At 36.8% G+C, this 13,166-nt stretch overlaps 1 protein-coding gene across 3 annotated transcripts in view; it reads left to right on the top strand.

Moving 5' to 3' along the window:
• Positions 1-13,166, top strand: part of NUP58 (nucleoporin 58) — a 38,514-nt gene that overhangs the window by 7,072 nt on the left and 18,276 nt on the right. For all 3 annotated transcript variants that reach the window (XR_012773806.1, XM_075490880.1, XM_075490879.1), the window contains exons 4-12: positions 114-266; positions 1,330-1,464; positions 2,227-2,337; positions 5,220-5,244; positions 5,696-5,761; positions 6,536-6,710; positions 8,041-8,120; positions 8,791-8,909; positions 11,024-11,106. Coding sequence is in view for 2 of the 3 variants with exons in the window: in XM_075490880.1 (XP_075346995.1) it covers positions 114-266; positions 1,330-1,464; positions 2,227-2,337; positions 5,220-5,244; positions 5,696-5,761; positions 6,536-6,710; positions 8,041-8,120; positions 8,791-8,909; positions 11,024-11,106 (947 nt within the window). In the remaining variant the exon portion in view is untranslated. The remainder of the gene's footprint in view (positions 1-113; positions 267-1,329; positions 1,465-2,226; positions 2,338-5,219; positions 5,245-5,695; positions 5,762-6,535; positions 6,711-8,040; positions 8,121-8,790; positions 8,910-11,023; positions 11,107-13,166) is intronic.

Raw genomic sequence — 13,166 nt, 5'->3', positions numbered from 1 at the left:
GCCATGGTACTCATGATGGTTAAATGGGAATTGTTCAGAAGAGAAGGTGAATTGAGCATTATATCTCAAACAGAATGTTCCAAGAGTGGTAATTGTTTTTGGGTTTCTTTTAGGCACACCTGTCACCACATCAGCAGCTACCACAGGCTTTAGTTTAGGTTTCAACAAACCTGCAGGTTCGGCCACACCATTTGCTTTACCTGTTACTTCTACCTCAGCGGGTGGCCTATCATTATCATCTGCTCTTACATCGACTCCTGCAGCAGGTAGGAAAATGTTTAGGGGTTTTGGGGGTTTTCTGGGTTTTTTGTTTGGTTGGTTTTTTAACAATAAAACTTTATGGTAAAACAGTTCTACACTCTGTATTTTTCTAGTATTTACATAATTTTGTGGGACTTTAATAAGAAGGTTCATTGGATTTCACTAGTTTTAAATTTGGATACCCTAATACAGATAGATTTATGGGCAGCATACCATGTGATATAGGCAGCATATAATCTTAAGTCATTAGAAGTGTAGCAAGAGCTGATTCATCATGTAAAATCATTATTTTTGTTATTGTTAACCCCACTGAAGGTTGAAAGCTTCCTACTTGGGCAGCTGAAAAGTTTGGAAAATGTCTGCCTTTTGCAGATGGCCTGAAATGGTTAACCAGTAATGGAAACAAGGTTTTTCCAGTGTAGTTCTCATACTGGCACACACCTGCCATCATATTTAACTCAGCTAAACTGGATTGTGCATGATGATAATTAAGACTGGAGTTCATTTTTCTTAACCTTAGGAAGTCTGCATTTGAGCTCAGCTATCTGTGCCCTCTGTGCTCTCCCTTTATGCCTATGGTCTTTCTCTACTTAATTCTTCCCTGTCCTGCCAAAAGCTGGGATGCTTAATTCCAGAAGGCGGCTCAAACTACCAAGGAAATGTTCTTGTATCATCTGTCCTATGTTAAACATTAAAATATTTTACACAAAACATTAACATTTCAGCATTTTAATGTAAAAAGTCAATAGCACTTGTTAGATGCATTATGCCATAAAATAAATTCTGTGCCAGGTTCTAGATTCTCTAGTGTTCTGGGGGACTCTCAAAAAATTTTGTATAGTTGCAGGTAAATATGGAATAATCAGGATTATGGTATTGTAGAACAAAATAACACAATTCCAAAGTCTCTATGGCTTTGTTTGGAAAACCTGCAGGAAATAAAGACAACAATTGAGTTTATTATACAATTATGATAAAGATGCTGTTCAGACCTTTCAGTTACTTCAGATTGTCTATGGATGTATTTGAATGCAGTGTCTGCATGAAGCTGGTTTGCTTTCTCTGCAGGAACTACTGGCTTTACATTAAATTTGGGTGGCACAACTGCTCCAACTACAACTGCCTCCACAGGTCTTTCCTTAGGAGGAGCCTTAGCAGGTTTAGGAGGCTCACTCTTCCAGAATACAAGCACAGCAGCAACAGGTGAAAGTTATTTTAGTTTTTTCCTCCTCCTGTCTCAAAACATTGAAATTTAATGTGTGGTTGTATAAGCTCATAATGTAAGATTTAGTTTATATAAAAGCTTAACACTGTGAAAGTAATTTTTAACAGTGTTACAGTTAAGAACAGTGTTGCTATCCATGGACAATAAAAATGAAATCTGAAATCATTGGCTTCTTTCTCATTCTTAAGTTCACTTAGCATGTTTTTTTAAATGAAAACATAAGAAAATCTTTGTCACTGCCATAATTGACTCAAGGAAGTTGATCATAAAAGGGAGAGGTCAATGACCTACAAGTATCTCCTTTAACTGTGGAGAAGTTGAAAGCTCCTTATTTTGGTGGCTTTTGGTCTGCATAAAAATCTTTAACTGTTAGTATTTTAATTTCACAGCTTCCTGTCTTTTTTTCAGCTCTAGAGGAAAAATTTGTTGCGCTGTATTGTAGTCTTGGTAACACTGCTCTTAAACTCTAAATGAAACAGAAAGATACTTAAGATACTGATGATAGGTTAGCTATCTAATTAGCTAGCTAGTAATGTGAAGAAATTACCTGACACAGTTGCATACAGTTATATGAAACTTCATGCAATCTGTTTTCTTCTCCGTTTATTTTGCATTTTTTAAAATCCAGATATTGTAAATGGACACTGAAACTGTAAGCAAGATTATATGTGCTTTTAGTTTAAAGTAAGTTTTAATAATCAACATTTTCAGTGCAGAAATTCTGTTTGGGTTTCTTGTAGGGCTTGGGCAGAATGCTTTGAGTTTGACTCTGGGGACAACCGCAGCTCCTTCAACTACTGCCAATGAAGGTCTTGGTGGCATTGATTTTAGTAGTTCTTCAGACAAAAAGAGTAAGTTTATTTTAAAACATTCATAACTTTTTTTTTATTGAGAAAATTATCAGAGCACTACAGCAAAGACACTAGTTCGTTGTGTTAGGAGTATGGAATTAAAGCTGACAACTTTAACCCCCCCCACCCCACCCCCCCCCCTTACAAGGCATTTCAGTTAATTTCATTCTGGGATATTGTGCTTGTATAGAAGAACAAGACTTTGGTTGCAAATGTAATGTAAATTTATGTATTTCAAATCAGTATGAGCCAATACCGTACTTGAGAACCAGGATCTAAACCCTTTAGCCTTTCGGGAGTAAAGACTCATAGGGCCGTTTGCTGAAAAGCCATGGCAGATGTCTGAACAGCTATATGTCAAGTAGCCACTAGAGGGGGGAGCAGAGCTATGTTTAAGTAGTGCATTGCCAATATGAAAAGTACTTGTTTGAAATCAGCTTTCTCCAGTTGTAACAGATCTTAAACTTGGTTTCTTTTTTTGAAAGCCTGCACAATAAAAATGTCCTATTTTACCTGTTATTCTTCAAAGCAGTATTTCTGGTGGTGTGTAGTTCTATCTGCTACATTTTATCAGGTTGTTTAAAACCAGTTATAAAAACTTTACCTCTGTGGTAGCTTTAAAGTACTTAAGTAAGGGAATATTGAGCATTGACATATGGACACTTACAAATTTGTCTTGCTTTTATACTTCCAGAGTAAGCTTAACTAAAGCTGATTCTGAAATGTGCATTTTCTCTGAGGAATCAATACTGTTAATTTAATCTCTTGATTCCATTCAGGAGTCAAATTTTATATTAGGTATATCAATAGCTAAAAGAGAAGAAACTATAGAAACTCTGTGAAACCATCTTTACAGAGTACTGTAAGTTGTGGAGACATAGTTCTTCATACTTGTAGAAGAGATGGCATATTGACTGCCCAAACTGGAGTGCTTTGCATTATGTTGATTGTTTTTGGAGTTTATTACGGAAACTGGGAGTGATGAAAAAGCTCTGATTCTTAGGTTCTTACGGGATTTCCATTACTATAATATTAGGATATCACAACACTTTTGTAGTATACAAGTGTCTTAAAATGAGAACCAGAGAACCACAGACTCAAAATCTGCTTCAGTCTGACATCTCTTAGCAGTGTTTTGCCCAGCTGTTAGAGTGGCAACTTGAATGAGTACCTGAATTCCCCATATGTTGCTTAGTGGAACTGGGTGAGTTGGACTATCAGTGTCAGGATGATAAGCAGAGATCCCTTAGCTAAGCAGTGGGAAATGTCAAAGGAGACTGTTTTCTGAGTTTTCTTTTTTTTTCATTTATGTTTTAATTTAAGAGTGTTTCCCATAACGGATAGTGCTGGCTTAAGCAGCCCTGACAAATATCCCTACCTGTGTGCTGCTACTCAGTTCTGTCAGTGCAATTGTACTGCTATATGAGGAACTGCGTTAAGGTTTGAGGCTGGTGGTTTTATGGTTTTGAGAGTTTTATTTCTTTTCCTTCCTGAAGAAAAGGAAGAGGGAGATGTGGCTACCAAAGAAAAGCACCCTAGAAATCCCAGGATGCATAGGGACTAGCACCTGTGTTCTCTCTTCTGGAATTGGTTATAAAAGCTTTTGCTTCTGGAGACTGTACACTGACTGTCTAGTATTTCTTTAAAATATGGCTGCAGGAAAAGGTGGTGTTCTTCTACATATTTTCCTCATGTATTACTAAAAAGAATGTAAAAAATTGAGCATTCACTTGCCCAGAAAGTAGCAAAATCTGATTTCAAATATATATCTTTTACTTTGTAACTGTTGTTCTGACATGCAGCAAAAAAAAAGTGGCTGGAGACAGAAAGCAAAGTGTACTTAGTTTTCTGCCTAATTTTTAGGTTATCAGCTGAGAAAGTAGTCCTAAATTCTGGGGTTTATCAAACACACACACACTCTCACCCATTTTGTGTAGATTTTTTTTTTCCCTTAACAAAAGGCACAGGGAATGGTTGTGAGGCTCCAGTCTCTAATGTACTGGGTGACAGAGTCTGCAGACAATTTAAGTAGATGTTGCTTCTAAAAGTAGTGGCTTCTCCTGGCAGGAGCACTGGCTGGTGCAGCTTAAAATGTTGGTGGCACTAGCTGCATAGCTACTTTCTGCCTTGGTGGCGCTGAGAGGGAAGTGAGATGTGAATTGCATCCAGCTGAAGATGAAGCCCACTTCTTGGGCTTTCTGAGTGAGTGTTCTTCCTAGCAGACTGCTATGGTATGGGATGCGATTACTGCCCCTGGCCATAATTGGAAATGGTCATGGCCTGTGTTATGCACAATACTGTTTTCAGCTCTGTTCTATTACTCAGAGGCATTTGGCATCTTGATCCACAGATGTGTAGTTTGGAGTGTGTAGGTGGTAGGTAAGCAGTAACATCTTCAGTTCTGTAAAACCTCATTCCTTACTGGACTTAATGCAATAGCAGAATTCTTAGGGAAATCCAATGGGCAAACCTTCATTACCTTCATATTTGAGAGGAGACTTCTATTGCTGAATTTAAACACTTGAATGTTTTGTGGGTGCAGGTCTAAGTGAGTTGTGGTTGCATAAGCAGGAACAGATTTCTTATGCAACTGCAGTTTATGCGTTTGTAGTGACTTGTACAGTGACACAAGATGTTTTGAATTACTGTATGTGCCAAGAAATTAGCACCTCAACTGTTGAACCATTGTTCTTGAAACGATATTTATCTGTGAAGGGGGGGGTAAATGAAAACCTTCTTTCTTTTATGGCGAGCCTAGTCTGTTCCTCTTATCAAGAGAAATCAAGCAGATTGTATTCATTAGTTCTTCCCTAAAATCTCATTAAGGTTGTTTTGTTTGTTTTTCAAAGCTTTATTTCTGACCTACAGTTTTTATTTTCTAGGTGACAAAACAGGAACAAGACCAGAGTAAGTGTCAGATTTTCTTTGCATTCCTTGTCTTATTAGAAAACAGCTAAAACTAAGTATGTTGGCTTTTCTACTAGTTTGATCTTGAAAAAGGCATAAATATAAATAACCAACTTTTGCAATATGGCAAATTTAGTAATGGTGGTTCATCGTTTTAAACATTGCAATTTTCCCATCAAATGCAATGCCTACAGCTTATCTACCATCTGCTATAGACTGATCACGTGGTCTGAAAAATGGTTTCTGCAAATGTGTACAATGCTTACATCACAGGCTTGGACCCTGGCATAGTGTCTGTGTGCATTCATCCAATTCATTCCTAGCTGCGGCATACATGCAATGGGTGCAAAACTGTGTAATCAGTCATTGAACATTTTCATGATGCTTAGTAGTCATGCAAAAATGTTTGGCAGTATTAAAACACCGTCTAAACATGCATTGTCTCTTGTAGAGATAGCAAAGCGTTAAAGGATGAAAATCTACCTCCAGTAATCTGTCAAGATGTAGAAAATCTACAGTAAGTAGTGTTTTTTATTTATGAAGTTGATTAGCTAAAGAATTGCATGCTGTTGATACTGTTTGACAAAAATACCCTACTGCAGGCTGCATGCAGGATAACTTACTAGCCCAAGGCCTTTCAGCAGGTTAACCTTGGCAACACAGACGGATAGTTCTGGTAGCTGAAGTCTTAGGCTGGTTTTTTTTCAGCCTCGCTTTTCCATGCATTTATGCAAATAGACATGCCTAACAAATATGCTCTTAGAATCTGATCCATCTCTCCCTGGGAGTGTTAAGCCTGTTGTACATGCATAGTAAGTATTGAACCTTATGTGCATATTGCATGTGCATTGTGGATCTCATATGCAATAGAACTGCAAAAGAGCCTTCCCTCAGGCAGGAAGGAGGCAGATTGTAGACTAGTCAAAGAGGCTGTATGTCACTGTATTTGTGAGTTCAAAGTAGTAATCACTTTTACATAGATGGTATATATTATTACATATATAAAATAACTGATTTATATCTTAGTTTGTCACGTGTTCACCATAACATGTTTAAACACTTGTTATTGAAGTTTAGGGGGTTTCTTGGTGGTATCTGTACAGTATTAGCATGCTAGGAGTTAAGATAATACTATGCTATACAGTAATTTTACTGTTCAGTACTTTGATTTTGGAAAAATTAATTTAATAAGCTATTTAAATAATGTGACTAATAGGCAAACAATTGCATACTTCAGGTTCAATATATTCTGTTTCTTTCCTTCCCGCCCCCTTCTTTTTCCTTTCCCCAGGAAATTTGTGAAAGAACAAAAACAAGTTCAGGAAGAAATTAGTAGAATGTCCTCTAAAGCAATGCTTAAAGTACAAGAAGACATTAAAGCTTTGAAACAACTGCTGTCTGTAGTTGCCAGTGGATTACAGAGAAACACTCTTAATATTGACAAGCTGAAAGTGGAAACTGCACAGGTATAATTGAATATAAATTCTCTTATGTAGAGTTTGTATGTTGATGATTTCATATAGGATAATTAGCCTTCTTTATCAGTCAAGTTAACACATATGTCCAAACTAAAACAGCTGTAAGCAAAGTGAAAAATTGAATCCCTTCTGATCTATTTGAAGTTACTGGGGCAGACTGAAATCTGTGATGTCAGTGTTTTCAGATAAGTACAACAGCAATAAAATTACTTTTATTCAGGAGAGTGCTCCTATGTAGCAAAGGCAACAGAAGGGATGTGTGCCCACTTTAGTTCAGTTTCAGTTATATATTCAGCTGCTATATTCAGTTCAGTATTTGTAACAACATGCTGGACTCTGGAGCAGCAGAAATGCAAGTATGTTTTCTTCTATTGACTTTTAAAAAAACAAACAAAAACCACCCCATAACATTTCAAGGACCAAAATATTGTAACTAGCACTAGTATTAATTTAGTGAACTTGAGTCACAACTCTGTCCACAGTGTGCATCTTAACTGCGCAACCAGTTTGAGTTCAAGTTTTGATGCAAGTGCTTTTCAAGTTAAGTTCCGTACCACTTTTTATTTCATCTGGCAAGTCAAGGCTGCTTGCTATATAAATACGTGTATTTTATTCTAAAGTAAAACTGTTGATGTTTTCTCTATATCTTGTGATACCAAAAGGAAATACTCTATAGTTGTACCTTGCTAACAGTTTTCTGTGAAAACAAAAACTTGTTACTGATATTCTCATATTTCTGTAAATTATGCCATTGAGAATAATCGCAGAACGAGGCACTGGGAAATTCTTAGTGGTAGAGTTATTAGAAAGTATTAAACAGAAGTGTATGGTGTAATTATCATGCACAAAAAGATTACTTCCATAGAAAGAGAGGCATTTTTTTGAACTAGTTAATCATTTTTGTTAAAAGGTGAAATAATCCTTTTTGTTCTATATCTTCTCTGTTAGGTGTGTTACTTCCCTGCACTTGACTGTTGCTTCTTTTCCCCTAGTCCTCAACAATTGTAGCAGGATTTCTGAAGTACAATAGAAATTAGATCGTATCTCTGACAGTTTAGTTCTCAACTTCTGAGCGCTCAATGTGCTTTCAGTATGTGCTGTTGTTTGTTCCTTCCCCAAACTTCTGTTGGTATTTGCAGTTCTCCAACTTTCTGGCAGTCTATTCTTTGAAGAATTTCTGGTCAGATTCCATCACGATGTTAACTTAAATTTATGAAGAAAATATTTTACATGAATGAGCAGTAGAGTAATAGCTATTTTTCTTTTTTAACACTTCATACAGAACCTTATCTTTTATTAATTTTCCCTATTTATTTAGGAGCTAAAGAATGCAGAAATAGCATTACGAACACAGAAAACTCCTCCTGGTCTCCAGCATGAAAATACAGCCCCAGCAGAGTGAGTTACTGTTATTCATAAGTCAATAATATAACTTGGAGAAGAGAAGGCTCTGGGGAGACCTTATTGCAGCCTTTCAGTGCTTAAAAGGGGCTTATAAGAAAGATGGGGACAGGCTTTTTAGCAGGGCTTGTAGTGACAGGACAAGGGATAATGGTTTTAAACTAAAAGTGCGTAGATTCAGACTAGATATATGGAAGACATTTTTATGATGAGGGTAGTGAAACACTGGAACAGGTTGCCCAAAGAGGTAGATGGCCCCATCCCTGGAAACATGAAAAATCAGGTTGGATGGGGTTCTGAGCAACCTGACCTAGTTGAAGATGTCCCTGCTTATTTCAGGGGGGGTGGACTAGGTGACCTTTAAAGGTCACCATTTTATGATTCTATGAACTTCATAATATGAATTTTTTTCTGCTGCTTGTAACATTTGTACTGAGTGCTTCATAGAATCAGTGTTTTATTTCTACACTTGATTTATCTTTATCTTGTAGACATAAGAAATACAGCTTTTACTCTCTTTCCACTAGTATAGGGACATCAAGAATGTCATAGAACATAACTGTTGCAATTAATTAAATTAAAATTGGCGGCTAATATAGATCAGATTAAAAAATAGTGGCCAACTAGTGAAGTTTAATCATATGATTTCATTGTTTTACTCATCTAGCTACTTCAGAATCTTGGTCGAGCAGTTTGAAGTACAGCTGCAGCAATACAGGCAACAAATAGAAGAACTGGAAAATCATCTTGCTACTCAAGCAAATAATTCACACATAACTCCACAAGGTAAATGTTTCAATTTTAATGTTTCATACATAAAAATTAAGGAATCTTGTACCTATAAGAAAAAACTTAGGAATTAATCTCCTCTTTTATTATTGTTGGCTTTTCTTATTTAATGTACAGAGATAAGTGTTCAGATAGATTCTGCAGTTGTTCAATGTAAAGATTTGGAATTGAAGGTTAAATTCATAAAGGTTCTTGAGCTTTTTAAGATGGATCCAGTTCCTGAGGTGCAATTTGTAAGCCTGGTTTGTTTTGATATCCACTACATCCATCTCCCTCCCTTCAGCATTTAGCTGTTATAAGGCTGATGTCTGGCACCTTCTGTCTTGCACTGGGCTGTCTGACCAGACAAACGTGTGTCTGCTCTGCCAGCTCCAGATCAAAATGGGAACTTTTCTTTAGTTTGGAGCCTGTTGGTATTGCCTTCAGCTCTGACCGACTGAGAAAATTTAGTCTTATTTGCTGCCACATCATTCAATCTTGGGAGAATCTCTGGTTAGAGAATACTGATCTCTGGACAGTAGTCTTCTGGTTGGTTACCCTTCCTGTGATCGTAGGCATTTTTATCTTTTGGGCCATTTTAGGCACAGGTCCTGCAATAAGCAGTGATTTCAAGTGCATGTGTTTTTGTGCCAAATGATACTTGAACATCTTGCCATCACAGGATGGTACCTAGACTCTCTGGACCTTATATGTCAAAACCAAGAGAACCGTCTAGACCTAGCTTCCAGAATGGAAGATCTGCTGAATCCTGAGGGTCCTCTTATCTTTCCATCTGATCTTCTTGTCTGTCCAGAATATGAGAGGGATGCCTTCACAGATTTTCTCAGGTTTTTCAGCAGTTTCTGCTATAATCTAAAGGTTCCTTGCTTGTGTAGGCAAGGCTCACTCTGTTGTGCCAGCATGCTCAGACTGTCAGCAAATGATCTCGTGATCTGGTCAACACCGTATTGTGTATGTAGCCATACAGGAAAAACTCCCTTTACTACACAGGAAACCATGACCCAGAATGTCTTGAAATTTTTGACATGTCTAGTATTCAGTATCAATAAATTGCCTCCAGACTCTTTGGAAACTTGTGGCCAGTCTTCCTAGATACCACTGCCTCCACAACCCTGCAGGCTGGCATGAGATTTATTCCCCAGCTTTTATTTTTCAGAAAGAAATGCAAATTATAATGGAGAAATTCCCCTGTGGAGAGGCAGACCTCTTCAGTTCAAGAATCCTTGCTAGACCTACGCACCTTCAAGAACTTGATAGCTACTATTTGCATTTCAGTAGGTTATACACATCCTTCAGAGGAAATGCTATAGCTGATCCTTTCACGGTGAAAGGCCACTTCAGCACTCTTCTGTCCTCCGTTTTAGTACATTGTTTCAGTGCTTCTTTCAGAAAAGCATTTTTTGTCAGCAGATGCCTCATTTTGCCAAAACCTTTGAGATTTCCCCTCTAATCCTAAAGTTTTGCATAAGTTGGGTCAGTGCACTGAAAACACTTTCATATCTGTGTGGGAAGTAGGATATCCTAAATGTAAGACTTTACATAGACAAGAAGCTCCCCATTGTGTTTTTCTGTTTATGATATGCTTGTGGTAGAGCTAGAATAAGAGTTCCTGTGATGCTTGTTAATCATGTCTTTAAAATGTAAGTAAAGCTTCCATTCTACTACTCTCTCTCTGGCAAAATCAACTGAACACTTAACTGTGCTTTAAGTCAGAAACAGTGGAAAATATATACAAACATAAGAAAATCTGAGTTAACTGTATTTATGTAAAAACCAATGAGGTAAAATGTTCCTGTGTAATTAGATAAAGTTAGGTTAAATAATATTTTTAGCTTTGCTAAATGATAGAATCATAGGAAACAAATTACCATGTATATAAAAATAAAGCTGAGAAAAGAGTATTTTTCAAAATAAAGTTTGAAGCCCTTTCAAAAAGTAGTTCTTGCTCTCAAATTCTGTATTTCTTATAGATATATCTTGTTCTCATGCAATTGTTTTTGTGCTTTGTGCTGTATGGGTTTTGGGTGGGCTTCTTGCTGCGGTATAAACACTAAATCTTTTCTCTCGGTAGTAAGATTGTCACTTACCAATATTTTATATGCCTCTTACAGATTTGTCTATGGCTATGCAGAAAATCTATCAAACATTTGTAGCTTTAGCTGCACAACTTCAATCAATACATGAAAATGTAAAGGTATGTGGTTTTGATGTGTTCCTGTGTATTTAGTGAAAGAACTACAGAGTCACTTTTTGAAAATATATCTTCAGGTATTCTTTTTTTTTTTTTCTTCTGTTAAATTAACTGATTTTTAATATTTTCCAAACTGTTCTGGAGAAGTGCTTTGATTTAAAAAGTAGCTTTTGTTCATCTGAAGTCTAATTTGAATTATTTACTTATAGTGACGATAGCAACTGACCAAAATCATGTAGGTTATAAAATGTTTTTCATTTAACACCTTTTCCTTTTTAGTTGTTGGTCAATTTTTGAAATATCTGTCTTTGAGCTCGTGCTTGTATGTTTGCCTTCTGCCCAATGACCTCTTGATCTCAAGCAAAGATGATCTAAATCTGCTCTTACTCAAATAGGTAACAGGAAGAAAGTAGGTATTCATATGTAAGATTTTTGAACATATCAAAGAATTTTGCTGAAAATTGTGTTCTGGCTTGCCTAATTTTTTTTCAACCTGGTTTTCATGGAAAGTCATATGTATAGGAAAAAAAAAGACTACTGTGGAAAAAATGCTAATGTATCAAAGGTCCTAGCTAGGCTTGTTTCTTCCATCATGGACTTCAGCTTGAATTTCCCATGTACAGTTCTGGACATATTGACAAAATGTGAATATTCTACAATCCATAATTTTTCTTGATCATCAGAACCCTTCTTGGTTAGAAAAAAAAAACTTGGAGAAGAGTAGGAGTGTTTAGGATTGTTTCTGCTAAGTGACTTCCTTAGTGGGAATAGCTCTGGTAAATCTTCTGCTTGTTTCCTTCTCAAAGCTGCTTCTGCACAGTTCTCTAAACATCTGAAACTTTACTTTTCCTAAATAAAGTTCAAGAATACTGAGGATCTTGTATGAACTAGCTTGCATTGCATTGCTTCTGTCAGCATGGATATTCACTGGTTTTACAGCTACCTGCCATCAGATATTTGTTCTGCTCTTAGTTAACTCTGTTTTGGTACCAGATGTAGAATATATCAGGTCCTCCGTAATTTTGGCAGAATTACACAAAAAGGATCCCACATGTGTTCTGGGCTCTTTACTTATGAGATCTGAGTGTATCCTGAACTCATACTGTGGTCCTTGTGATGATACATTTCGGTTGCTCTTCAATATGAAGAGCTGGATTAGTATGCAAGTGTAAGCAATAGTATCTTCAGTACCTTGTCAGCGTGAGTGAATAGGAAAGACTTTACTTCAGCTTAAGAAGTATTCTATTGCCTGAAACTAAGGGGTTGGTTTGAGGATTTTTCTTTCTTTTGGGGAATTTTTTTGAGATTTAATCTAGTGGGTGGACATGAGGTCTGATATTTTGGAAGACAATTATAACTAAAGCTTCAAAAATCAGAAAAATGAATGTACTGCTTAACTGGATCTGTCATTCTGACCATCTGCTTAACTTATTGGCTAGGAGATGCTAGGAGAGGAGAGTAGTTTTGAAACTACTGTCTCTGCCTTACTTGATGGTTGTGATATGGTTTGTGAAGGCAGAGCTGTGACCACAATTCATTCTGTTGTCTGAAGTAGGCTTTCTGGTTTGCACATAAACTTTGATTCAAAGGTCTGAAGTTGTAGAAAAATATGGCCTGAATCATCTTTGCACAGGGCTAGTTGTTAAATATATTTATATCGTATATGAACATATAGATACATTCTGTATGCAAGGTCAGTGAAGAGTAAAATGTGCTTGGGCACAATTCAGGTAGAGAATGTCATTAAATCATTCTACATAGATTAGTCTTAAGAACTGCTCTACAATGTCTAATGGTATTTATCAGCTCCTGTGGCAGTCAGTATGGCATTGTATTAAATCTCATCAGAGTTCTACAAATGTCATTTCTCTCCAAAGACCGCACTCCTGATGTGATAATGAGGTCATTCTTTCTGTGTGTTTCCTGCTATTGCTGATAGATTTAGGATTACAGCTGTTCAAATCCTGAGTCAGAATTTTTGGACTGCAAGCTCCTCTTCTTGGAAACAAGCATATCCTTAGCCAGGAACACAGGACATAGTATGCCTTCCATAAAATTCAGTT

This window comes from Mycteria americana, chromosome 1, assembly GCF_035582795.1.
Source record: "Mycteria americana isolate JAX WOST 10 ecotype Jacksonville Zoo and Gardens chromosome 1, USCA_MyAme_1.0, whole genome shotgun sequence".
Classification (NCBI taxonomy): domain Eukaryota; kingdom Metazoa; phylum Chordata; class Aves; order Ciconiiformes; family Ciconiidae; genus Mycteria; species Mycteria americana.
Note: the sequence above shows the minus strand (reverse complement) of the source record. Positions and strands in the feature narration are given on the sequence as shown.